The 27,946-nt window shown below is 45.0% G+C and overlaps 1 protein-coding gene and 1 long non-coding RNA gene across 3 annotated transcripts in view; one reads left to right on the top strand and one right to left on the bottom strand.

The window, feature by feature from the left end:
* LOC102455777 (carboxypeptidase B) overlaps positions 1–12,981 on the bottom strand; it is a 39,545-nt gene extending 26,564 nt beyond the window's left edge. Inside the window, exons 1-3 of the mRNA XM_006115917.4 lie at positions 12,831–12,981; positions 12,645–12,720; positions 1,415–1,539 (exon numbers count right to left, since the gene is read on the bottom strand). Coding sequence (XP_006115979.2) covers positions 1,415–1,539; positions 12,645–12,720; positions 12,831–12,961 — 332 coding nt within the window. The 5' untranslated portion in view covers positions 12,962–12,981. The remainder of the gene's footprint in view (positions 1–1,414; positions 1,540–12,644; positions 12,721–12,830) is intronic.
* Positions 1–21,786, top strand: part of LOC112544625 (uncharacterized) — a 48,252-nt gene extending 26,466 nt beyond the window's left edge. The window contains exons 3-5 of one of the 2 annotated variants that reach the window (XR_012906235.1): positions 19,666–19,717; positions 19,919–20,042; positions 21,516–21,786. This is a non-coding gene — a long non-coding RNA (uncharacterized LOC112544625). Of the gene's footprint in view, positions 1–19,665; positions 19,718–19,891; positions 20,043–21,515 lie in introns of both variants that reach the window. The other variant, XR_012906234.1, reaches the window with a different exon arrangement.
* Positions 21,787–27,946: the final 6,160 nt, after the last annotated feature.

The raw sequence follows: 27,946 nt of genomic DNA, 5'->3' as shown, positions 1-27,946 counted from the left end.
ACCCACCTTATAGTAGCCCTATCTAAGTTGTATTTGCCTACTTTATTGATAAGAATATCATGTGAGACCATATCAAACGCCTTACTAAAGTCTAGTTATACCACATCCACCGCCTCTCCCTCAGCCACAAGACTCGTTATCCTATCAAAGAAAGTTATCAGATTGGTTTGACATGATTGTTCTTTACAAATCCATGCTGATGTCCTTAATTACTTGCTCCATTATCTTCCCTGGCATAGAAGTTAAACTAACTGGTCTGTAGTTTCCTGGGTTGTTCTTATTCCCCTTTTTATAAATGGGCACTATATTTGCCCTTTTCCAGTCTTCTGGAATCTCTCCTGTCTCCCATGATTTTCCAAAGATGATAGCTAAAGGCTCAATACCTCCTCTATCAACTCCTTGAGTATTCTAGATGCATTTCATCAGGCCCTGGTGACTTGCAGGCATCTAACTTTTCTAGGTGATTTTTAACTTGTTCTTTTTTTATTTTATCTTCTAAACCTACCCCCTTCCCACTAGCATTCGCTATGTTAGGCATTCCTACAGACTTCTCGGTGAAGACCAAAACAAAGAAGTCATTAAGCATCTCTGCCATTTCCCAGTTTCCTGTTACTGTTTCTCCCTCCTCACTGACCAGTGGGCCTACCCTGTCCTTGGTCTTCCTCTTGCTTCTAATGTATTTATAAAAAGTCTTCTAGTTTCCCTTTATTCCCGTAGCTAGTTTGAGCACATTTTGTGCCTTTGCACTTCTTATCTTGCTCCTGCATTCCTGTGTTGTTTGCCTATATTCATCCTTTGTAACTTGTTCTACTTTCCATTTTTTACATGACTCCTTTTTTATTTTTAGATCACGCAAGATCTCGTGGTTAAGCCAAGGCAGTCTTTTGCTGTATTTTCTATCTTTCTGATGCAGCAGAATAGCTTGCTTTTAGGCCCTTAACAATGTCCCTTTAAAAAACTGCCAACTCTCCTCCTATTGTCTCTATTTTGCTGTTTTCCCTTCTACCCTTCCTTAGAATTGTGAACTCTGTGATTTCATGATCACTTTCACCCAAGCTGCCTTCCACTTTCAAATTCTCAACCAGTTCCTCCCTATTTGTTAGGATCAAATCTAGAACAGCTTCCCCCCTGGTAGCTTTTTCAATCTTCTGAAATAAAAAGTTGTCTCCAATGCAGTCCAAGAACTTATTGGATAGTCTGTGCCCCGCTGTGTTATTTTCCCAACATATATCTGGATAGTTGAAGTCCCCCATCACCACCAAATCTTGGGCTTTGGACAATGTTGTTAGTTGTAGTTATGGCAGAACCTCGCTGTTAAGGCAGAACCTTTCTGTTATGGGAGAGTTAGCTTGGTGCATTTTCTCTGCATATGACCTTCTTTTATTCAAAGTACCAAATTAAAAAAAAAACATACTCATATTCCACTCCACTCTGCTCCAGGAAACTCTCAACGGCTGAGGTCTTGTCTGCTTCAACCCGGAAATCAACCTTCATTTCTGTTCTTACTTGTGTGACAGTCTCTGGATTCCAGAAATCAATCTGAAAAGCAGAACAGATTAAAATGCATCCATATGTGATTGTGGTTGTTAGATTCGTATGTACATTGTGGTAGCATAGCTTGATAATATAGCAAGCTCAGCAGGGCCAACAGCCACTGCAGTCTCAGGGGCCAGGTGTGTGGGAGGCCCAGCTTCATGCCTCTGGAAGGGATGGGGCCTTGGGCGGAAGGGGCAGGCCAGAGGGCAGCCAGCCCTCAGGAGTCCCCAGAGTGCAGTGCTGGGTCCCCCCTCCAGTGCTCAAAGCCACATAGAGCTCCCAGCACCACCAACACTGCAGGGGCAGCAGCCAGGAGCTCCAGGCTCCTTTGAAACACCAGGCCCTGGTGCAATTGCCTCCTTCTCCCTTCCGCCCTATCAATAGGCCTGGGCAAGCTCCATTAACTCAAGACAGCACTAAGGCTAGATTTCATTGATCTGCCTAACTTTTCCAAAATTGATGTCAACATGGAAAATTAATGCACATGATTTTATTGAAGCATGCTGTTTACACACTGTGAGAGATCATTTTGCTTAGATGGCAGTGACAGCTTTACAAAATTCCAATTCAGCAAAGTACTTAAGCATATAATCAAGAGCTTTTACTGGACTGAGACCTAAGGTAAGAGTTGAGCATGCAGGTTCAAAGGCAAAATCTGAACAAATGTATATGTCTGTTTGAGGAGTGAGTAAGTTAGAAATATCATTTCTCATATTTTTTAAAGGCTAGAAGAGACTGATATGATAATCAAGAGAGACTTGCTTTATCACATGAGCCAAAGTGTCAAGTCCTGTTTGAGCTATAGCATATCTTTGAAAAAGGTATCCAGTCTTGATTTAAAGATGTCAAGTGTGGAAACTCCACCATGTCTGCAGGTAAGTTGTTCCAATGATTAATTATCGTCAATATTAATTATTATTGAAATGGAAAATGACTGCCTAAGGAGAACTATGGAAAGAGGTCTGGAGAGAGGGGGGTTCCATGTTGGATCACAAGCAAAATATGATTCAACAGTGTAACCCTATTGCAAAACAAGCAAACAAACAAACAAAAAACACCTCATCCTGGTGTATAGCAGAACTAGTGCAAACAAGACACAAGCGGTCATTTTTTCACTCTATTCTGTGGTGATTAGGTCTCAACTGGAGTATTGTACCCTGTTCTGGGTGCCATATTTCAACACAGATGTAGACAAATTGGAGAAGGTCTAGAAACAACCAACCAAAATTATCAAAGTGCAGGAGGGGACTGGAATTTCAGGGTCTGGGTGCAGGGGCAGCAACAGCCTACTCAGGTCCCTAGGCAAGGTGAGAGACCTGTCTCTGTGCTTCTGGATGGGGTATGGCCTCGTGGGGCTGGGGTTGGGGCAAAATGGGGCTGTCGGCAGCCATTTCCTATGCTGTTACCTCCACTAGTCCTCAGAGGTGCCCGGAGTTCACAGCGTGGCTTCTGCCGGAGTAGTGGCAGTGGCAACAGGGAGTCCCAGGCCCCTTTGTGGGTGAGGGTGCAGGGTCTTGGCAGGAAAGGGATGGGGCACCTACCTGGCACAGCTTGTGGGGAACAGGTGGCTCGGCACCAATTTGCCCTGGCTAGCAGGCTCCAGACCTGTTGTTCCCATTGGCCAGAAATCCCAGCCAATGGGAGCAACAGGCAGCAGTTCCTGCAAGTCAGCACAGGGGACAGAGCTTCCCTGGGTTGCTGTTCCGGGGCAGAGCCATTTTTCCGCCCATCGCCACTAGGAAGAGCCTGTGTGGTGGATGTGGCTGGCAGCTTGCCTTGATCTGGCTCGCAAGACTTGTGGCTCCTCCTACCTGCAGCAGTGGGGAGGTGGCACTAGCACTCCAGCCACGAGGGGAGGGAGAGTAATGAGCCTCGTGGGCTGGATCCAAACAAGCTACTGACTGCATCTGGCCCACAGACCCTAGGTTCCCTGCCCTGATACTTAGTCCTGCCTTGCATGCAGGGGACTGGACTAGGAGACATATCAAGGTCTCTTCCAATACTACATCCTATCTTCACTGTTAAATCTACTTTCAGCTTCTGAGCATACTAGTGTATTAACCCTTCCTCTGCAAGATTCAAGAGTACTCTACTAACTGAAATCTCTTTCCCATGATCAAGTTACCTCTTAACCTTATCTTAAATAAACAAAATAGATTGGGCTTATGTCTCTCACAATAAAGACAAATTTTCTAGACTGTAGATCATTCTTTTAGCTCTTTTCTGACTCCTTTACAATTTTCATCATTCTTTTTGAAGCGTGAACACTTGATCTGTCCACAGTATTTCAGCAATGGTTTCACTAATGCCGGGAGGGGGAAGGGGGGAACAGTTTCCATGGGCAAGGTGGGTGGGGGTATGGCTCCGCACCTTCAGAAGGGGTGGGGCCAGGAGCAGCCAGCTCTCAGCACCACCTAGATCATGGCGCTGCCCCCTCTCGCAGCCCTTAGAGCCACATGGACTGCACAGCACTCCCGTGACAGTTTAAAGGGACTTGGGCTCCAGCTGCTGCTACAAGAATGGGGATGGCAGCAGCTGGGATCCTGGGGTCCCTAAGAATCACTGGGCCCCCACGTAACTGCCCCATTTTTTTGCCCCCTCTTCCCCATTGGCAGGCCTGACTAATGCCATATAAAGAGGTAATACCACTTCTTATGCCTTCTTGGTATTCTTCTGCTTTTGCATGCAAGGATCATATTTGCCTTCTTAGCTACAGCATCATGCTAGGATTTCATGTTCAATTGGTTATCTACTGTGACCTTTAGATCTCTGCATTCCCCCTTGCACTTTCCTGCTGAAGGAGAACAGCCAGCAGTGTTCCCATACGAATCAGGAGAGGGAACTTCAGCCCCTCCCCTCTCCACTGTCTCTAAAGGGCACCTGGGGGGTGAGAGGCTTGGGGCAGGGGCAGTCTCAGAGGAGGAGGCATGCCCCCAGCCAGTCCCTTGCCAGGGGCTTGCAGGCTTAGGGTGATACGGCAGTGGTCCCCAAACTGTGGGGCACAAAGTCACAGTCAGGGGAGTGTATGGTGGCGGTGGTGCTAGCCTCCATGAAGGGCAAGGAGAAGGTGCCATTTTTCCAGCCCTGCTCGGCCTCCAAACCAGTTCTGTCACTAGTCTTGCTCCTCCCCAGCCCTGCTCCACCTCCAGTACCAGCTCTGATCTCACTCTCTTTCTGCCAAGAGTTGCCAACTCTCCCAGACCAGAGGGACTAGATGCCTTCTATGTGCTCTGGGAGAGCTGGCAACCCTATCTCTACCCCCTCATCAGTTCTGCCCCCAGCCAACGCTCTACTGCACCCCTTGTTCTGTCCCCAACATGGCTTTGCCTCCGTTCCCTCTCTGCTCACAACCACAGCTCCTGGTCAGGCTCTGCTTTGATTCCCTCTCTTCCTGTAGCTTGTCTCTGCCCTCATTCTGTCTCCACTTTCAGACCAGTAGTGTCCCTAGCCCCATCTCTTCTACCATCCCCAGTACTGTCTCCAGTTCTGTTGGTTGCTTTGGTTGCGCAGATATGGGAAGGGAGGGCACAGACAGATTCCACTACTAGTAAGGGGTGAGGAATGACTTTTGGGTACCATTGCTGTAGGGTCTTTATTTGTATTTATATCTTAAGTAGCATACATTTTGCCTGGGACTCAGTAGGCCTGCTTGCATGAGAAAAGGCTATGGATAGGAGTTGAGACATTTCATAGAATCATAGAATAATAGGACTGGAAGGGACCTCAAGAGGTCATCGAGTCCAGCCCCCCGCCCTCAAGGCAGGACCAAGCTCCGTCTACACCATCCCTGACAGATGTCTATCCAACCTGTTCTTAAATATCTCCAGAGAGGGAGATTCCACCACCTCCCTTGGCAAAAGCTTTTTTCTTGGTATCAAAGCAGTGAAAAAAATATTACTACCTTAGGGATTACAATAATGTAAACAGAGAATGCTGTCATCTAAATATACAATGGTAAATTGGTGTTCATTATTTAAGATTTATACATTTATCTTCCCCACAATAATAAAAGTTATTTATTTGTTTTTGGCTTCCTTACACGTGTCCAAGGACCCATTTCAGATTTAAGGGGGAGGAGCAACTTTAGCCATGATTCCACTTAAGCAGATATTCTGCAGATAATAACTTAGAAATTGGCTTACAGGAGCATTGTATCTAATTTCTATATTTAAAAAAGAATTAAATAAATATTAGCCTCACTCAGCTCTAATACTAATGTGTTCTCACATCCTGTGTCACATCTCTTAAGGGGCACTACTTAGGTTTAAAATTTTAGTATGCTTACTTTGTTACCAACTTGTGAATATAATATTTGAAACGATTGTAGAACTGTCTAGTTTACTTTCTATCACTTTTTTTCAGTTCACCAAGTTTGGCCTTCTAGGACCTTTTGAAAATCCCACCTTTATTTGGTGTGTCCTTCAGTATCCCATCTGTATGGGGATAACAGCACTGCTCTATCTCACCAAGGGGCTGTCAGGAGAAATAGGTTAGACTTTGTGAAGCACTCAGGCTATGTCTACACTACAGAGGGGTTTTTTTTCCGGAAAAAGGGCCATTTTTCCAGAAAAAAAACCCCAGCTCGTGAAACAGCCACACCTCAAGTGCATTTTTGCGCAAAAAAATCAAAAGAACAGAGGGGGTTTTCTGGCGTAGGTATTCCTCATTTTGCAACAGTTCTTTTGCAAAAAGGTGTGTGTGGATGGGGATGAGGGTTTTTGAGCACAAAGAGGAAAGAGGAAAAAGCACAAATGCCCTGCTGGCCATTCTGTGCATAGCAATCAGAGATTACTTTCAAGAGAGCGTCCATGCAATCTGGACGCTTTCTTTCACAAAAGTGCATCACTTTTTCGATGCACTTTTGCAGTGTGGATGTGCTTTTACGCAGGAAATTTTTGTGGAAGATCTCTTCTGATAAAAGCTTCTTGCTCAAGAAGCCTGCAGTCTAGATATAACCTCAGATACTAAAGCAATGGGGCCACATAATGACTGGAGGTAGATCCCTTCCCTGGGTTTCTTGGCCTCTTCTTTTCACCTATGCCACCCAAATCTCTCCCTTTTTCTGAATGTCCCGTTGGCTCAGAGGATTGGCTGTATTTTTTCTAAGTTCCCTCCTCTCCCATGTTATCTCAGTAACAGCCCCTTCTCCCTCCATCTCATAGAGGGATCCCTGTTTTATAGAATAAGCTGCTGGATCCTTCGTCACCAACCCTTTTTTATCCTAATGACCCTGCCTCCATTTGTAAACAAAATACTGATTCCCTGCCCAGGGGCATCTCTACTCCATAGCACAATAATGCTGTTCTGAAGTTAAGAGTTCATTATCTGAGGACTGACACACCCCCTAAAGTTTTGTCATACCATTCCTTAAGCAGACATATCTGACCATATAGTTTTATCACTGCCTATAATTTTAAGCGTAGTCCAAATTTTTTTTTCTTTTTTAAAAAGGATTTTGGGGGAGGAAGTCTTGGCAAGCATAAGTGTTTTAAAATATAGAGAACTCTGATTCTAATAACAACAAATATTTTCAAGTATGTTTCACTTGGAATAGTCATTATTGCTGCAAAGATGACTATAGTTTTCTTGGTTCTTTTGTAGTCAACATTGTCACTTCCCAATGATTAAGCCTACGGTTATAAGGGCACCAGCATGCTTTCCTCATTACTACTGTGTACAGATAATTATAAATGTATGAGTTATGTGCATGGATTATAATTATCTTTTACAACAGATAAGACCAGGTTCTGCATTCCTTACACACTGATGCAGATCAATGAGAATTCAAAGTGCATGCAAAATTGGTTCCATGGAGTATCTGTAGTCCATAGGACCCCTGTACACACTGTACGTAACTCAGTGAGATGGGGATCATTATTTCCAATTTGTATAAATAATGTGGGTTCTGATTTACTAAATTTGGTACAGTGTTCAAATTATACCTCTTCCCTTTCCCCAGATAGGGAGCTCAGCCCAGAGAGGATAGTTGGTGGTACTACTACAAAGGACCCTTGGGCTTACTGTTGGGAGAAATCAACTTTCAGACTCACTGATGGCTTCATTGAGGTCCTATATGTAGAGGCTGCTGAGCAAGGAGTTGATTCACCATCTCTCCTGACTATACCTCTTCACTAGCCATCTCCTCCCAAAGTGTAAGACAGGTTGTGGCAGGAATTTCCATCCTTGAACGCTATATTTGTAGGAGCTAGTTGTTATCCCTAAATGTATTATTAGTTCTGATTGTCAACTGTTTTGGCCATAATTTTGCAGATTTTTGATTCTCATTTCTTAGGAGAAAGAAAAACCAGCCTTCTAATTTAATTCCTTTAAGGCACATTTGAAAACAAAACAAGTATAGCATATGAATATATATAATGAGGATGAGGAGGCAGTGGAACACTAATAGCTTTGCCTTTACCACCCCATTGCTGATGATAGTGCCTCCACATCTGCATTTCATTAACAATATCATCTTTTCAGCTCACAGAGGAGGCTGTTTTTTCCTTCTACAGCTATTTTACAACTTCAAAGCTGAAGGGAAGTTTTGAAAACACATTTACTGTCTTTATTATTTTTTTCTCATGTCATCACCATGTCATCATATATCTGCATCAAGGTCAGTAAAAAAAAAAACATTCAACTTGATTGGATATGGAAGGAAGCCTTAAAGAAAATCCAGGGAAGAAAATATATCACATGGAAGGCTAAAGGCAAGTTGAATTTGGATACAAGCCTAGTTTTTTAGGCTATTTCTAAGGGATCAAATTCTGTTGTAACTATTAAGCTAAAACCACTGAAAACTGAAATCTTCACATGGGATTTAGCATAACATGTATTTGAAAGTATTGTACCATACATTTTTTCTCTCTCTCTTTTTAGAGTCTATTGCATTAACAAATGAAGTTATCATAAAATCATAGAATCATGGATCTAGAAAGGATCTCAAGAGGTCATTGAGTCCAGTCCCCTATCCTCATGGCAGGACCAAGCACTGTCTAGATCAGTGGTCTCCAACCTTTTTACACCCAAGATCACTTTTTAAATCTCAGAAGAGGTGAAGATCTATCGCCCCGCCCCTTCCTTGAAGCCCTGCCCTCTCTATTCTCCTCCTGTCCATCACTTGCTATCCCCAGCCCTTACTTACACACTCTGATAAACAGTTTATTTTAAATTATGCGATATATAAAATTAAAATCATGTGTTTATAGTTATGAAATAAATGGTCTGGTTTTTATTCATGCTATTTAAATCTAAAATGAAACATTTATAATGATACATTTTGTGGGGACAGAGTTCTGCGGCTGGGGGCAGAGGAGAGGGAACAGGGTGCTGGGAGGGCAGAGGACAGGGTTCTGCAGCAGGGGACAGGGTGCCAGTGAGGACAGAGTTCAGGGAGTGGGGACGGGAATGGGGACAGAGTTCTGTAGCTGGGGACAGGGGAGTGGAGTCTGGGGAGCGGGGGCGGGGTGCCATTGGCAGCAGAGAGTCCCCTGCATCTGCCTCCTCCCAAGATTCTTGGCCCCCTCCCCCGGGAAGCCAGCACATGCCTCCTCCGGGCCCGACTCCTCCCCTCCCCCGAAGCGCAGGGAAACCCCGCGGTGCTGGAAAACCCCGCACGTGCCTGCCCTGGGGCCAACCCCGCCCTTCTGCGGTGGGGCCAAACCCCCACGGGAGCCTGCCCTGGGGCCAAACCCCCCCTCCCATCTCCTCCCGCAGTGTGGCCAACCCCCGCGGGTGCCTGCCCCAGGGCCAAGCTGCCTCTCCTGGGGCAGGGCCAAACCCCACGGGCGCCTACCCTGGGGCCAAGCCGCCTCTCCCGCCACGCAGACAACCTCCCGCGGGAGCCTCCCCAGGCCGACCCCTGTTCCCGCAGCACAGGGAAATCCCTGCGTTCAACTCACCCCTTCCAGGGAAGCCGCTAGACTCCTCTTCTGGAGCCGACGCCCCCTCCTCCAGCACGTGACCGAGCTGTGGGAGGGGAGCAACCTGCGCACTTCCAGAGCCCCAAGAAGTGACTCGGGCTTCACTCAGGACTTCCGTCCACCCTGCGGGAAGCCGGCACTACACTAGAGGTAGGTAGTGGGGTTTCTCGGGGGTGGAGGGAAAATGAGGGGTGGGGGTGCCTGAACACCTCACGATCGACTGGTTGAGGCCTCACGATCGACGGGTTGGTGACCATGTGTCTAGATAATCCTTGACAGGTGTCTGACTAACCTGCTCTTAAATAAGAACACAAGAACGTAAGAATGGTCATACTGGGTGAAACCAAAGGTCCATCCAGCCCAGTATCCTGTCTGCCAACAGTGGCCAATGCCAGATGCCCAAGAGGAAGACATCACAACAGGTAATCCTCAAGTGATTCCTCCCCTGTCACCCACCACCAGAGAAACAGAGGCTAGGGATACCATGTCTACCCATCCTGGCTAATAGCCATTGATAGACCTAATCTCAGTGAATCTATCTAACTCTTTTTTGAACTCTGTTAAAGTCCTAGCCTTTACCGCATCCTCTGGCAAGGTTGACTGTGCACTGAGTGAAGAAAAACGTCCTTTTGTTTGTTTTAAATATTTCTAGGGATGGAGATTCCACAGCTCCCCTAGGCAATTTATTCCAGTGTTTAACCACCCCGAAAAGAAGTTTTTCCTAATGTCCAACCTAACCTCCCTTGCTGCAATTTAAGCCCATTGCTTCTTGTCCTATACTCAGAGGCCAAAGAGAACAATTTTTTTCCCTCCTCCTTGTACCCTTTTAGATACTTAAAAACCACTCTCGTGTCCCCTCTCAGTCTTCTCTTTTCTAAACTAAACAAGCCTAATTATTTCAGTCTTCCCTCAGAGTTCATGTTCTCTAGACCTTTAATCATTTTTGTTGTTCTTCTCTGGACCTTCCAGTTTTTCCACATTTTTCTTGAAATGTGGTGCCCAGAACGGGACACAATACTCCAGTTGAGGCCTAATCAGTGCAGAGTAGAGCAGAAGAATGACTTGTTGGCTGTGTCTACACTGGAAAGTTATCCCAGAAAATCAGCCGCTTTTCCGGAAAAACTTGCCAACTGTCTATACTGGCCGCTTGAATTTCCGGAAAAGCACTGACGCTCTAATGTAAAATCATCAGTGTTTTTCCGGAAAAACTATGCTGCTCCCGTTCGGGCAAAAGTCTTTTTCCGGAAAACTGTTCCGGAAAAGGGCCAGTGTAGACGGCACAGTAGTGTTTTCTGCAAAAAAGCCCCGATCGCGAAAATGATGATCGGGGCTTTTTTGCGGAAAAGCGCGTCTAGATTGGCCACGGACACTTTTCCAGAAAAAGTGCTTTTCCGGAAAAGCATCCTGCCAATCTAGACGCGCTTTTCCGAAAATGCTTTTAACGGAAAACTTTTCTGTTAAAAGCATTTCCAGAAAATCATGCCAGTGTAGATGTAACCCTTGTGTCTTGCTCACAACACTCCTGTTAATGCATCCCAGAAACATGTCTGGTTTTTTTGCAAGTGTCACACTGACGACTCATGTTTAACTTGACGTCTACTATGACCGCTAAATCTCTTTCAGAAGTATTCCTTCCTAGACAATCACTTCCCATTCTGTATGTGTGTAATTGATTGTTCCTTCCTAAATGGAGTACTTTACATTTGTCCTTATTAAACTTCAACCTATTTACCTCAGAACATATCTCTAGTTAGTCCAGATCATTTTGAATTTTGACCCTATCCTCCAAAGCATTTTCAACCCCTCCTAGCTTGGTATCATCTGTAAACTTACTAATCATACTCTCTATGCCAATATCTAAATCGTTGATGAAGATATTGAACAGAACCAGTTCCAAAACAAACCCCTGCAGAATTCCACGTGTTATGCCCTTTCAGCATGACTGTGAACCGTTAATAACTACTCTCTGATAATGGTTATCCAGTCAGTTATGCACCCACCTTATAGTAGCCCCATGTAGGTTGTATTTCCCCCATTTATTGATAAGAAGCTCATGCAAGACCGTGTCAAATGCCTTACTAAAGTCTAGATATACCACATCCACTGCTTCTTCCTTATCCACAAGATTCGTAATCCTATCAAAGAAAGCTATCAGATTGGTTTGACGTGAGTTTTTCTTTACAAATCCATGCTGGCTGTTACCTATCACTTTATTATCTTCCAGATGTTTGCAGATGGAATCCTTAATTACTTGCTCCATTATCTTCCCTGGCACAGAAGTTAAACTGACTGATCTGTAGTTTCCTGGGTTGTTATTTCCCTTTTTATAGATGGGCACTAGATTTGCCCTTTTCCAGTCTTCTGGAATCTCCCCTGACTTTTCAAAGATGATAGCCAAAGGCTCAGATGCCTCCTCTATCAGCTCCTTGAGTATTCTAGGATGCATTTCATCAGACCTTGGTGACTTGAAGACATCTAACTTTTCTAAGTAATTTTTAACTTGTTATTTTTTATTTTAACTTCTAAATCTAGCTCATTTTCAGTAGCATTCTCTATGTTAGGCATCCCGTCACCATCCATCTTCTTGACAAATACTGAAACTAGGAAGTCATTAAGCAGCTCTACCATTTCCAAATTTCCTGTTATGTTTCTCATTCTTCAGTGAGCAATGGGCCTATCCTGTCCTTGGTCTTTCTCTTGCTCCTAATATACTTATGGAATGTCTTCTTGTTACCCTTTATACCTCTAGCTAGATTTAGCTCATTTTGTGCCTTTGCCTTTCTAATCTTGCTCTTGCATACCCGTGTTGTTTGCTTATATTCATCCTTTGTAATCTGACCTAGTTTCCACTTTTTATACAACTCCATTTTGATTTTTAGATCATATAAGATCTCCCAGTTGATCCAAGGTGGTTTCCTGCCATACTTTTTAATCTTTCCTATGTAGGGGAATAGTTTTGTTAATATTCTCCTTGGATTAATGAGCTATGTTTTTAGTAATGTATTTGCTTAGTTCCTGCCTTGTGATCCAGTCGTGCTCCAACAAGAAAATTCCCATTGACTTGAATGGACTCAGGATCAGGCCTCTAATTCAACAATATGACAACATATTTCTGAGATCAGTACTGGTAAAACACAAGGCCTTCAATTTGAAATTTATTCTTCTGTCAAACTCCATCTTGTTTACCTGCATGTTGCTGGCCAAGTTGTTGATGAATTCTACCTGGTCTTCATTTCGTGGTGTTACACGAAACACCTTCTCTCTTGGTGGGGGAAGAAGTGAGAGACAAAGGCATATTTAAAACAGGCAGACCAGCTAAGAGAGTTTTGTTTAGCAAAAAAGTGCCAGGTTAACCATAATTTAAATTCTTACCCCTCAAATTGGTGACTCTGAAATGGAGCTGAAGCAGCTGCGGCACCTACAAGAACCAATACCGCCCACATTTTCTTAGAAGTAAAGGGCATGTGGTTATTCTCAGTTGCTTTTATAATCCAGTTTATCATGCTCTTTACTAATTCCACAGCTAAGCAGCCCTTCATTAGCTGATTAATTATTTTTCTGTCCTTGTTTTATCTATACACTGTTTATAATCTGTGTATTTTGTTGCACACCTGTGGAAACAGAGCTTGAGAATCTCACAGCTGGTTCAGGGCAAGCACCACTAAAACTAGATGAGCTATTCATAGTGGAGAATGTATGTGATGAATCTTGCTCTCTTTTTTTCCCATTTGTGAATTACTGGTGAACAGTTTACATGATTTTTTATTCAAAACAATTCAGTGGATATATCCTGTATTTTGTTTCAGCTACACCAGACTAACACGGCTACATTTCTATCAGTGGATGTATATGAGAATAAATTAGCTACATAAGCTGTATGATAATTGGGCCTATAGTATCTCTCTAGACCACAGGGGCACTACACGCATGCTATACCTCAGTCAGAAAGGTGGAGATCATTGCTTATCATTATATATGTAATGGTTAGTGCTCCCTCTAATTTCTTCAATCCATGGGTGGAATAAATTTTGTTATGTGCACCAAGGCATGCATAGATATGCACCACCAGTAGAAACACATGCTGCTGGCAGTGGGTACTCTGCTAATCAGCTTGGTAGCACCTGAATGTCTCCTGCGTGGCCACTTAAGCACTCAGCCTACTGCGAACACTGGGATGGTTCACTGAATCTTTAAATGTCTAGGGCTACGTCTACACTGGCATGATTTAGCACAAATACTCTTTAACGCAAGAGTTTTTGTGTTAGAGTATTTGCACAAGAGAGCGTCTACACTGGCATGTGCTTTTACACAAAAGCATCCGTGCCAGTGTAGATGCTCTCTTGTGCAAGAAAGCTCTGATGGCCTTTTTAACCATCGGGCTTTCTTGTGCAAGAAATTCATGTTGCCTGTCTACACTGGCCACTTGCGCAAGAGGGCTTATGCCTGAGTGGGAGCGTCATAGTTCTTGCGCAAGAAGCACTGATTTCTTACATTAGAACATCAGTGTTCTTGCGCAAGAACTCGCAGCCACTTTAGACAGGCAGCAAGTTTTTGGGCAAAAGCAGCTGCTTTTGCACAAAATCTTGCCAATGTAGACACAGCCAATGAATAATTTGCCCAAACCCTTGATATAGTCTGAATGCTCATATAGTACTTCACTTGGGATACTGCATATGGACAAAGAAAATCAAATGGCAAAAGTTGTATGAATAAAGGGCCAACTGTGCCCTCTGTTTTCATACAGGTGTTTGCAAAGGAAAATTAGTACTTGCCCCATAACACACACAATTCTGATGATAGATGTCATACTAAATTCACCACGCAATAGGTTCATTTGATTGTGTTCACCGGTAGTAATTTAAACTTTGTATCTGAGACTTTCAATTGCTTTTGATGGGCTAAGCCCAAATGTTCAAAACATGGAATGTAAGGGCTACATTCTGTCCTCAGTTATGTTGGAGCGGTCCTATTCATTTTAGGGCTTCAGCTGGAGACGTCACGTAGGGCAGAATTGAACTCTCTGGCTGCTGTATTGTGTTCTGATTTTAACTATGTAACTATAAAATATCAACATATTTACATTTCCAGTTTAGAAACTGGAGAGTCAATTTGGGAATGCAGGAGATTTGAAATAACTAATATATTTCTCAGTGAATCAACAGCACTGAAGAATTCTAAATAGTTCCATGAGGATTTCAACAGAGGTGAGCAAATATGTAGGGTTGCCGTGTCAGGTATGAGGATAAAAACTGTCGGTCAAATTTGGAGGCCCATACACAATCAAAATTAACACTGAATTCAAACGTAACCAATATAGTGAGCCTTTTGCTCAAATAAGGACCACAGAATTTTTACTGTATATCAGGGGTGGAAAATAATTTTCTCAGCGGGGCCACTCTGGGGCCTTAGACAGAAGGAGCTTGGCTGGGGGTTAGAGATAGAGTGCATGTGAGTGAGTGAGTGAGTGAGTGAGTGAGTGAGTGAGAGACTCTGTGCGTGTGTGACAGACAGACACCTTGTGACACAAATGTGTGTGCGTGTGCGGCACAGACTTCGATCCAAAAAGGACTGTTTGAATTTGGGCCAAACTGTGGAAACCTCTTTTAAGAACGAATTTGGATAACTGATTCCACACCTTAGTATCGTATGATACTTTTGGGAGGCCTGGAAAAACTTTAAGAATGGAACAGCCAACATATACTGTCATTTGTGCCTAAGAATCTGATCCTTGATGAATTTGGTTTTAAAAGATTACCATTGCAATTATGTACCTGAGAATTATATTTGCGAAAATAATAAGGACTGAACGTAATTTACAACTAAATGACCTAATTTTGTAACACTCCACATTGCCACGAAACAATAATCTTACTCAGATTATTGCAGGATGACAGCAGGAGTTATTCTGACAGACTTCCAAAACAATGATTCAAAGACTTCAAAAGTTTTAATTTTAAGATATCTACAATATTTGATAAAGTTGTATGGTCCTATGAACATTGCTAAGACAATAATACAGAATGATCAAACCCAGAACTAGCAATGAATAAATGATCACAAGAAGTAATCAAACAAATCGCAGCTGTCATCATTCCCCGTTGAGCTTTAGGAAGCATCTCAGAAATAGCAGACTGTCAGATTTCAGTGTTTGAATTCACTTTTAAGAAATACTTTGTGCCTTTTCATGCAGTTGGAGGCCATTTTTTTTAAAAAAAACAGTCACGAACACAGCTTTACTGCTGAACTGCAAAGCTATGTAGAATTTTATAATATCTGATGATAATCTTTGCCATATCCATCAGAGATTAGGTCAGAGAAAAGTGGGGACTTGGAATCTTCTTGAAATGGTTAATTTTGAATCCCAGAATTGATGGTTATGTATCAAATTATATCATAACATAGCTCTAAATATGGTCTTGTCTAATAGTGTTAGATAAGTATTAGATAAATGGTCAATATCTGTATAATAAAGTGGCAGCACAGGGAGAAATTAAATAGAAAATTAAATATGGGTAGACCAGCTGCTCCCTTCATTTTATGATGACAAGACCAGGACTCATCAGCTGGACATGGATTAGGAAACTATTGATATATATACTTGGAACTGACTGAAAAAGCTTAGCATTGGATAGCTTTGTTCATGGACACTGCCTGTCTTCTGGAAAAGATTTGAAGGCAAGATTTTGTAACCAAAAATAAAACACGAACGAACAAGCAGTGTGTATCCTGTGGGGCTCTTTTTTCTTGCCAGCCTTACCACTTCTTCTGGTCACAGTGGATGTGGGGTCATCAGCCCCATACAGGCAAGGTTTTGTCTTCCTCCTTCTGTGCTCCCTTGATCATATCTTCAGGGTAAGTCTGAGGGTCGACTTACTGGGTGATCCTCCCCCAAACAAAAAAAAGAAAACAGCCTCATTAAAAAAAACAACCAAAAAACGGGGGTACCTTTTGCTTCCCCCCTTGCTGGGGCAAGGTGTTATCCTATTGGTTGCTGTGGGGTGTCAGTCCTTTTTCTAGCAAGCACTCAGGTTTGGCGGTCTCCGCTATGGGAAGGAGCACACCTGGAGCAGCTTATTTTCCTGTTGCCACTAGTCTAAAGCCTCAGTTGGATTCAGTTGCTCCTAAATGACCTGAGCTAACCCCTTCTCAGTTTGTAGGGAAAAGGACCTTTAACATCGTAGGGCTAAGGTATCAGCCTCCAGGACCCTCTGGCCACCATCTGACTGTCATATATCCCCATCTCTTGCTCATCACCATAGGGTTGGGCTGTTTGGGTTGAGAAACAGCCACCCCAGACAGGCCATCAGTGTTGCCATGCCTAGTCCCTGACCTGCACTGCACTCTGAAGTGGAAGGGTTGAAATGAGAGAAACCATCTCGTTATCTTGCCTTTCTTTCCTTGTCCCAGTGCTTCCATTTTATGGGGGCATGGTCAGTGACAGGGTAAACCTCCCTCAAGCCTGTAGTAATGGAGGGCTTCCATGGCCCACTTTGCTGCAAGGCATTCCTTCTCTACCTAGGCAGACCCTAGTCTTCTAGGGTAGCGGTTCCCAACCTTGCTTATACCACGGACTGGCGAACTCATTAAACTTTTAGTGGACCAACAAACACATTTGCATATTCATTATGACAATTAATTTGCATAGTCACCATGGCAATTAATTTTAAGCTGTCATGTGTAATTTTGCCAACCAGCTGCCAGCCATGCAGTTCCTCCAGACCTGGCCAGCCAGAATAGCTGCTTTCCCTCCCACCTGCCAGCCACACAGTTCCTCTGGCCCTGGCCAGCCAGAGCAGCTGCCACTGCTTCCTGCCCCGTGGTTCCTCCAGCCCAGAGCAGCCACCCACCCACCAACCATGCGGTTCCTCCAGTCCCAGGCAGTGGGAGTAACTGCCCCCTCCCCCCTCCTGCCCACAAGCCACATGGTACCTCCAGCCCTGGCCAGCTGGAGCAGCTGACCAGCCAACCAGCCATGCGGTTCCTCTGGCTCCGGCCAGCTGGAGCAGCTGCCAGCCCTTCCACCCGCCTGCCAGCCATGTGGTTCCTCCAGCTCTGGCAGCCCGAGTGTGCCCCCTGCCACACAGCTCTGCTTAGGAGGTGGGCAGGGTAGACATTTCCTTTGCATGCACAAGCACGCAGCTTAGAGGGAACTATGGCACCTGGCCCCACACTGTCACTTACCAGCCTGGGCGGCCGGGTGCTCCGAGCCCCACTGGAAGGGGAAGCAGAAGAGCAGCTTGTTGCCACGGCTGCCTGAGCTCACCAGGATCACTGATGGGGCTGGTGTTCTCACCCATCCCTCATTCCTCCCCCACTGGTGCAGGCACTGTCACCACCACCGCTCCCCCATGCCTCACAGCTCCCCACATGAGCTGCAGCCTCGGTCCATAGATGCCTCAGCTTAGGGACTTAGAAGGGCCCCTAAGGGCCCCTAAGAAGCAAAGACTGGCAGACTTCCTGTTCTGCGCATGTCCTCTATGGCTGGATAGTGCTGCTTCTCCAGGGGTGCCAGATGGGTCAGGGCCTACAGTTGCCTCGTGACCTACTGCAAGGTAGCTGTCTCTTCAGCAGTTGATTATTTCCTGCTGTAGCTGTACTGACTCCTGTTGGGCACCCATCTAGACCCCTGGTGGCCTATTGTTAAGCTGCCATGGCCTGAATCAACATTTTCACTACATTGTCCTTTTTGGGGATGAGGGTGATTTACTTTTCCCTGGAATGGTTCGCCATGAAGTCAGATCCCACCCCCACACTACATGAGGCAAGGCACCTCTTTTCTCTCACCAGCCTTAATACCATCCCCTCTGGGACGGTGATAATCAACTCCAATCGGACAGGGTTGGCCTTCCCCCTTCTTTGCTCCCTTGCTTGTATTGCTCCGGTAAGCCTGAGGGATCTTTCATCAAACAAAAAAAGGAAAGTCTCAAACAAAAATCTAGGGGGAACCTTTCACTGTCCCATCACTGGGGCAGGTGTCATCTTGTGGGTTGCTCTGGCATGTCAGTCCTTCTCCTAGCATAGTGATAGAAATGTAGCCGTGTTAGTCTGGTGTAGCTAAAACAAAATACAGGACAATGTAGCACTTTAAAGACTAACAAGATGGTTTATTAGATGATGAGCTTTTGTGGGCCAGACCCACTTCCTCAGATCAAAAACCTTCTCCTAGCAGGCACTCAGGTTTGCCTATTTGCCTGTGGGAAAGGGCACAGCCTCTCACACCTGGAGCAGCTTATTTCCCTGTTGCCACTAGTCTGGAGGCAATGGTGGCAGCTTCCTCTCCGTCTTTCCTGGGGGGGGGGGGCTAAAAGCCTCACACGACCCTTAATTAGATTTAGGTGTCCCTATAGCTGACCTGAGGTAACCCTTTCTCAGCTTGTAGGAAAAAGGGTCTTTAACATTCTAAAGCCAATACAGTGGCTTTACAGAACCCCTTGTCAGTATGAAGCTGCCGCTGCTGGGCCCAAAGCTCTTGCTTCAGCTTCTTGTCTGAGCCTCATTCTCCTGCCCCCCACTTCTCCTGCTACCTTGCCTGCTTGTGGACTCCCTGTTTGCTGCTGCTCCTTGGAGGTCTTGCTGGTCTGCTCCCCAGAGGGGGAGTGGAGGGCTCCTTCCCCTGCTGTTGCTGCTATCACCTGGTTACCAGATTGCCTACTGGTGCTGCTGCCTGTGCTTGGCGCTTACTGTTGCCTTAGGAAGGAAAAGGACCTTTGCTGCTGGGGACATACTGCTGGACTGAGTATTTCCACCTCTGCCCTAGTGTTAGGGGTAATTACTGTTGACGTAGGGGGTGTGGTGTGGTTTTGCAATGTCATGCTGCAATTGTTAATCCTTAAATGGTGTTAATCTCAGAGTTTTCCAGTTATCCTTTGATGATTATTATCAGGCTTCCCATAGTTATCTCTTGTTTGTTTTCTCACATTTGGGAGTGCCTGCTTGTCTCCAAAGTTTGTTAATTCTGCTAATTTGTTTAGCCTTGGGCACAATGATTATTTCCAAGTTTCTCACTTCTTCTTGACCATCTGGACATTCGTGATGAGCGTCACTGGTGGTGTCCTGAAGGTTTCCTACTCCTTCAGTGAAGATAACCATTCAGCAGCGTGTATCCTAGGGAAGTGTAGTTTGTGCCTTATAAAGTTAAGCATATGGTAAGAAATTTCAAACAACTGATACCCTGGGCTTCAATTCAAAACAATTTCTCTCTTCCCAGGTACTCTGCAGAAAATCTGGAGTTACCTGAAAATTAAAATGGGAGCCCCTTTGTGAGTATAAGAAATGCAGCTAAAAAGCTGTTAAAATATACTTAGCATCTGGTACAATTTACAGCCACTCACTAGTAACTACCTCAAGTGTTCCTGTCTGTAATAAAAATGTAATTCAAATTATATTTACAACTCCGCTAATACTACCCAGAGCCTTGCCTTTATCACTTTCAGCCTGTCTAATTCACGAATGCATTGCAGTCACATCCTTCTGAAAAGCTGTTCTCAAGTGCTACAGTCTGACTATAGTCCTCTTTGGGCGGGAGATGATTTATGTTTGAAGACTGACATCTTGACAAGACTAAACAGAAGCAAGCAAGCAAAGGTACTACCAATGGAGGGTACTATAGTGGGACTGGCTAGCTAGTATCTTAGAGCAAGGGTGTCTTAGAGCAGGCGTGGGCAATAATTTCTGATGGGGGACCATTCCAAGATTTTAGTATGTAGTGAAGAGCTGCCATTTTCTATGGAAGGGTGTGAGGTATGGGATGGAGGTTAGGTGCAGAAGGGAGCTCGGGATAGGGGACTGCGGTGTGGGAGAGGGTGTGGGGTCTGAGAGGCTGTGTCTAGACTGGCCAGTTTTTTTGGAAAATCAGCCGCTTTTCCGGAAAAACTTGCCAGCTGTCTACACTGGCCGCTTGAATTTTCGCAAAAGCACTGACGATCTCATGTAAGATTGTCAGTGTTTTTGCGGAAATACTATGCTGCTCCCGTTTGGGCAAAAGTCCTTTTGCGCAAAAGTTTTGCGCAAAAGGGCCAGTGTAGACAGCTGAGATTTGTTTTCTGCAAAAAAGCCCTGATCGCGAAAATGGCGATCGGGGCTTTTTTGCGGAAAAGCGCATCTAGATTGACACGGACACTTTTCCGCAAAAAGTGCTCTTGCGGAAAAGCGTCCGTGCCAATCTAGATGCTCTTTTCCGAAAATGCTTTTAACGGAAAACTTTTCCGTTAAAAGCATTTCCGGAAAATCATGCCAGTCTAGATGTAGCCAGAGTGTTTGCATGAAGGAAAAGGCTCTTACCTGAGGCAGGATCTGAGAGGGGGTATGAGTGCAGGATTCACAAGGGAACTCATCTGAGTTAAACAATCTTAGTAGCCATTTGTGATGGGTTCCCTTGTGGATTCTAGTACTGTTTGTTTGTAAGTTTACAGAGAAGCAAGCAGTGCCAAATTCAATTCTTTCTGAGTAACCTGCTCTTTCTTACTCAGATAACAAGCAAACTGCAGTTATGAACTTTCTAAAAATGCATAAATATTCAATACTCTTTCCTGAGGTGTTCATGTATTGTTTTATTAGACTAATGAATTACTATGGAAAGTGTTTTATGAATACTTGTGCTCAGTTAACAAGCCGGGGACTGTTTGAAACAGAACATGTCATTAGATTAATAAGTTTATGTCCAGTGTACCCTATCTACCAAAATTTATTAGTTTTGGATTGATTGGGGATTTCTCATATTGTATTGATTTGTACAAATTTACAATATATGTCATGTCACACTACAGATGCATAACATCTGAATTACAAAGAAAGGGCAGAAAGTAATTCTACTGTGCTGCAAATTATTCTGCTTTTGATGATAGAGGAAAAGCACTGACCCAAATTAATCCATAACTGAAATTTGCATTTCTGTAGTGCCCAGCAGCCTATTTTAGAAGAGTTGCTCCTCATGTCAGTGGTAAATCTGGCTTATTTCCTTCAATTGACAACTGAGAAAGTCTTCTTAGTTCTAAAATGTATTGAATGTTAGTAAATGTGGAACTTCCTAACTCTCATCCCTTCATACCACCCTCACAGCGGTTCATCCAGCCTGCTTCTCATCTAAGCAAAGGCCAAAAGATTTCAAAACCATCCGGAGTTGAAGGTAACCATCCAAACATTGAGCTTTAAACTTTATCATGTATAAGGATCACAAACACCAGATGCAGAAGAAAAGAACTTTCATGATTTACATCATCCATGAAGGCCAATACACACACAAAGCAAAACAACAATAAATTACCTAGCAATCCTAAAAAATGTCCACTACAGTCCACATTCGAATAAACATAAGTCTTTGTCTACTCTACTGCCTGACCTTCCCTAATACTTTTTTTCGGCTGATGTTTTACAGTTAGAGTGACCAGATGTCCCAATTTTATACAGGTACCTCTGATATTTGGGACTTTGTTTTAGGCATTGTGATGGGTTACTGTGATAGGCTGAATTATAGAAGTCTCCTTAGAGTTGTCCTCTGGTGTGCTGATCATGCCACTGATGCCAGCCTTCTTGCTCTCTGGGACTTCCCACCACCCTATGCTGCTGAGCCAGATCCACTGGTCTCCCCCCAGACAAGGCAGTTTTGGAGTTACCACCCCATGCAGAGCAATACAAACACTGAACCAAATCCAATGAGGTTTTCCCATGTAGGTCTGAACCCTGCTCACTGAGCAACAGGCATCTATTAGCCCACAATCCCCCTCCCAATTTTTCATATTTGCTATCTGGTCAGCCTAATCACATACATCATGACACGAGGAAGGAGATACACAGATCCCTGTTGACAGAGGGGAAACAATTGTACTGCAATTGTTCAGTTGAATCTTGGGCACATTGGGCTTTCATGGCAATAAAAGGATGGATTCCATGCCTCCAGAAAGGTAGTGGTACAAAATTTTCTGTCTTAACTATATTTTGAAAGACTAGGGTGCTGCGACCCATGCTCGCTTTGCTCACCAACCCCCTCTCTCGGCCGCAGCCAGATCATGGCCTCCCCTCCTAACCATGCTGCAGCAGGAGGGGGGCTGCTATCAGGCCCTCCTGTGGCCAGGTGGGGGCTGGATTGTGGGGCCTGCCCCAGGATTGGGGACAGGGACAGGGACAGGACACTGTGGCTAGAGGGAGGCTTGGCCCCAACTGGGGCCTTGTTGGCCAGGCTTCATTTTAAATAAAGTAAAATATTATGTCCAACACAAAAGGTTTCAACATTGTCTTTATTTATGGCAGGAGTGGAGAATCTTTTTTGGGTCAGGACCCACAGAAAAATCAGCTGGGGACCACACAAGTGAGAAGGAAAAAAACCCTCCAGAAACCCCCAACCCTCTCTGATGTGGCCCCCAACTGAAACACCTCACTCCTCTGGTGCTTCAGCCTTATGGTGGGGGGAGGGAGGACTGAGGTTCAAGGCCTCAGGCCAGATTAACGCTTCTGGGGTTCCAGGGTTAGTGGATTTTGTGGGCTCCCTTTGGCTCTGAAGTGGGGCCAAAAATGAAGGATCCAGTGTGTGGGCAGGGATGCCAGTGAGGGTATGTCTACACTACCACCCTAGTTCGAACTAGGGTGGTTAATGTAGGCAACCGGAGTTGCAAATGAAGCCCGGGATTTGAATTTCCCGGGCTTCATTTGCATATTGCCGTGCGCCGCCATTTTTAAATGTCCGCTAGTTTGGACTCCGTGCCCGCGGCTACACGCGGCACGAACTAGGTAGTTCGGATTAGGCTTCCTATTCCGAACTACCGTTACTCCTCGTGGAATGAGGTGTACCGGTAGTTCGGAATAGGAAGCCTAATCCGAACTACCTAGTTCGTGCCGCGTGTAGCCACGGGCACGGAGTCCGAACTAGCGGACATTTAAAAATGGCGGTGCCCGGCAATATGCAAATGAAGCCCGGGAAATTCAAATCCCGGGCTGCATTTGCAACTCCGGTTGCCTACATTAACCACCCTAGTTCGAACTAGGGTGGTAGTGTAGACATACACTGAGAGAGATAGAGATGGGGGTACAGGGTCTGGGTGGGAGCTGGGGTGCAGGAGAGGGTAAAGGTGCAAGTTCTGAATGGGAGTAGGGTGCAGGAGCCAGCTGGGAGTAGGGTGTCTGGGCAATGGGAGGGGGCAGAGTCTGGCCAGAAGGGAGGGTATAGGAGCAGGCTCAGGGTAGAGTGTGTGGCCAGGAGAGAGGGTGCAGAAGCAAGGGCGGGTGCAGGAGCAGGTTGGGGGTGGTTAGGGTATCTACCCAGTGGGGAGGTGCAAGAGCAAGGGAAGGTGCAGGAGCTTGCCAAACCACTCCCCAGTTGCTATGCATGCCAACTCCCTCCCTCTAGTAGGTATGTTCACCAACCCTCCTCCCCACCACCTCTACGCCCTATCACCAGCCTGCTCCTTCACCCTCCCTTGCTTCAGCACCCTCCCCACTTGCCAGACACCCTACCCCCAGCTCACTTCTGTACCCTCCCTCCTGCCCAGACACCCTACTCCCAGCCTGTTCCTGCATCCCACCTCCCGCCCAGACCCTGCGCGCTCATCTCGATCCCACTCACTGGCAGAGATAGGGGGTGCACTTGGAAGGAGGCAGGCTCCATGGCTCCCACCTCTCCAGAGCACCGGAGAGAGGGGAGGGAGGAGGCTGTGTGTCTGAGGATGGAGGTGGGCAGCAGGACACAGATGACGTGATGACATCACTTTGTCATCCCGCAGGAAAATGTTTTTATAGAGAAAGAGATGAGCTACCTACTAAGAGGCCTCCGTCATCTCCTGACATCTCTAAGTGTCTCTTCAAATCCCAGAGCTCCCTCCCAGACCCACATCCCTTCAACGCTTCCCCTACTTACAGCCCCATGCGCAAAGCCCCTGAATGCCCAGTGCTCCCAGGACCCTCTAGTGTCCCGTCAACCCTTGCCCTAGCTTCCTTTTGGTCCCCACCCCTGGCTCAGGGACCTCTTGTCTTGGATGGACACACTGCACACGTCTGCCTGGGGCTCCCCACTGCCTTCTCTGCCCACGCACGTGCACTTTCCTTACTTAGCTCCCCCGTGTGCTCCTGCGCTCTCCCCTTTATTGCCCCCGGGCCTGTGCTGTGAGCCCTGGACCCTGCGTGTGGCAGTGCCAGGTGGGAGCTCTGGGGACGGCCCCTTCCCAGGGCAGGCAGGTCAGGTGCTTGGGGTCGAGGCAACTTTCCCAGTGCCCCATTTTCAAAGTGATAGACCCTGCAGGCATGAAGCAAGGGGAGGGGCAAGGGCCAGCTGGGGGAGGGGGTTTGCTGCATGGCTCCCACCTTCCCAGAGCACCAGGGAGTGGGGAGGGAGGAGGCCGCACAGCTGAGGACTCAGGCGGAGTTGGACGTCAGGATGCAGATGACGCGATGACGTCACTCTGTCATCCTGCAGGAAACATTTTTATATATAGAGAGAAAAACTTGGTCTTTTTGACTAAAGGAATTTTTTTGTGAAAAAGTGTGGGCTTGCAGAGGACGATTTTGACTTTCTGTTGAACAATTTCAGCCAAAACGCAAATAATTTTGATTTGAGAATGTTGCTGCCATGCTTCCAGGAAGTTGTATTTTGCATACCTCCTACCTTATTCTTCCCATATGGGTCAGATTTTCTCACTGAATCGCATCTCCCATGATGCACTGTGGTCATTGGATTCATGTTGGAAACTATGATGCATCTTGGGGGATGTAGTCTGGCCAAGGAGCCTGGTCCATAGAGGAGAATATGGGTGCAAGGCACCTGAACTCCCATGAGACACTACACAGGCATTTGTGAACCCAAACTGTTTGACTTTCAGACTCAATTTTCCATGGAAAATTTTGACAAAATTATCTTCACTGTGGAGTAGGGCTGACTGAAGAATTCTGAGCCTTCCATTGTCTTGCTTTACATAGAGATACTGAGCTTGGGTGGCCTTTGACTCTTAGATTTCTCTCTGTTCCTACTGAACTGCTCACACCTACCTATGTTGTTCTGCCTAGACATCTTAGAACAGAATAGCCAGAGTGGATTTTGTTTGTCTTTATTACATGTCTAGTTTTTCTTTAGCCACTTTTCTTTCCCCAGAGTTGTATTCACACTCTGTTGTTCTTCAGGATGGCCTAGAGGCCATATGGGAGAAATGAGCATAAGGGTCTGATCCTTCTCTGTTTGAAGCCAATGGTAATTTTGTCATCCACCTCAGTGGGAGCAGGAGAAAGTCCTTATTTTCCATACTTGATTTCTCCCTCTCCCTGAAAAAAGCATGCCTCCTGTATTTGTTTTTAATGCACCAGTTGAGAGTCCCATTTTTCATTGAATGAGCCATGAGGAACAGAAGTGATTGGTGTGAATTATGCTAGAAAGGTGCACTGCAATTTTTATGTACAAGAGACATGGAAATCAGCCTCCCAGGGCTTATACAATTTCAGAATAAGGCTTTAAAATCATATTAAATGTGGCAGTAGTTAGGATTAATACAGAGGCCATTTTTATTTGCTTTATTAGCATGTAAATGTTTGATCTATGCTTGAAGGTCAGTGTGGTTTGTCAGAAGAGTACACCAAGCACTTAAAAACCAACACATTTATAAGGCATCAAAAGCCTGCTCCCTCCCCACACTGGGTGGCTTTGGAGAAGTTGGTTAATTGATTTGTGTTAGTTTCCCATCTCTAAAAATGTGGATAAACTAGCTGAAAGGAATGCTCTGAGGATTTATTCTTAGTGTTTCTAAAGAAAGTTCAAGATACAGGACCAAATCCAGGCCTGGTAAAAGCAGCGGGAACTCCACTGAAGTCCAGGAAATAGTGCCCACTTATGCCAAGGTTCAATTCATCTTGCATATTATTAATTGTCATACTCCTCCCTCGCCCCCCACAACCCCATATGGATATAACTGATGGCAGAATTTAACCTACTCAGATGACATTGTGTAGCTTCTCCAGCTCAAGCCCCAAGGGAGGATTTTAAGGGTTTGGGTTGAGTTTAGAAGCCAAGGAACATGGTCTCTGTGTTTAGCACAATCTTCCTGATCTGCCCATGCAGCCTGGCACATGCTGGCATGAATGATATGTGTGAGTACTGTGTGAGCATTCCCAAACTGGCATGACTAGGGATGATTAATGTGCTTTTGTAGAAATATTTTGCACATAATTGGGGAAGAACACTGAAAAGGATACTGATTTGCAGCATATACAGGATTTGGCCGTGGTACTGTACATTAACAATTTGGAGACACCTTAAACATTTAAAAACCTCAACGTGAAACTCATAATTAGGATATAGTTTTAATTTTCTGATTAGAAAGGAAGCATCACTCCCGTCCTTTCCCTCCCCTCTCCTTAATACCACAGAAAAATATATTTGATACAGTGGATGAACATTACTCTAAGGAACTAATGCTAAATAAACCTCCTGAAGATAATGAGAGTGACCTTGGAATAATAAAGGAAACTGAACAGTGGCAGGAGGAAGATGATGGAAGGTAAGACACATTCATGTTAAAACAAATTGACATGCAGGGGATTCATCTTACATTTTTATGGTGATCTATTTACTCAGGTATGAAAATGTACAGTTGCATGCAAAATGGCATTCTCCATGTGGCCTGACTTTGTATGTGCTATGTGCGCGAGGCCACAGTATGTGGGGGACACTGTTGTACATTTGGGGCTGGATGGAATCATCCTGTGGGACAGCCAGTCCTGGGGCATGTAATGCATGCCTTGCATGCTCTTATGTCACTTCACTGCATGGGAGACTGCAGCTTTGGTCTTAGTCCCAAACAGTGAGTGAACTCACCTCTTGGTGGTAGGAAGCGAAGGTCTTTCTGACCTATTCACCTTTGGAGGAAGAGTTGTATCAGTGTGTAGTCTCAAGGATGGGAGAATAACGGGAGCTCTAGAAGCCCTGTTCTGGTCTAGAGGGAGTGAGGGAGAAAAAGTGGATGGTACCCTTGAAGGTGTAAGATGTGAAGAAGTCCTGAGTTTAAGTTCCAGTGCTGTGCAGACTGATCAGCACTGCACACCTTTCTGAACACAACCCTCAAAAGAAACAGCATGAAATATAGAATATGTAACCTAAAGGTCAGCCTTTCCTTCATGATAATCACAGATTGTTCTATCTATCTCCAATGTATTCTTTTTTTGAATTGTGCGGAAAATGTCCAAAAAGTATTGTATTTCATATAAAAACTACAGTAAAACCTTTGTTATCTGGAACTTTGTTAACCAGAAAACTTTGTTAACTGGCATTGCCCCCAGCCACAATGCTGTCACATCTTCAGGTGCACAGGCCTGGCTTGGTTTACCATGACTGGCTTAACAATTTTTTGTTTAAGAAGTACTAATTATATTTAACTCAAAATAGAAATGTGAGACCGACTGCCTCACAAAACTACCAGTGTTAAAAACTTGAGTTTTACTATTATTGTCCATTGGTTTTTCCTAGGTTGATGGGACCCTCAGATAACCAGAATTTTTAGATAACTGCAACACCCTAATCC

The sequence above is a fragment of the Pelodiscus sinensis genome, chromosome 10 (genome assembly GCF_049634645.1).
Source record: "Pelodiscus sinensis isolate JC-2024 chromosome 10, ASM4963464v1, whole genome shotgun sequence".
In the NCBI taxonomy this organism is placed as follows: domain Eukaryota; kingdom Metazoa; phylum Chordata; order Testudines; family Trionychidae; genus Pelodiscus; species Pelodiscus sinensis.
Note: the sequence above shows the minus strand (reverse complement) of the source record. Positions and strands in the feature narration are given on the sequence as shown.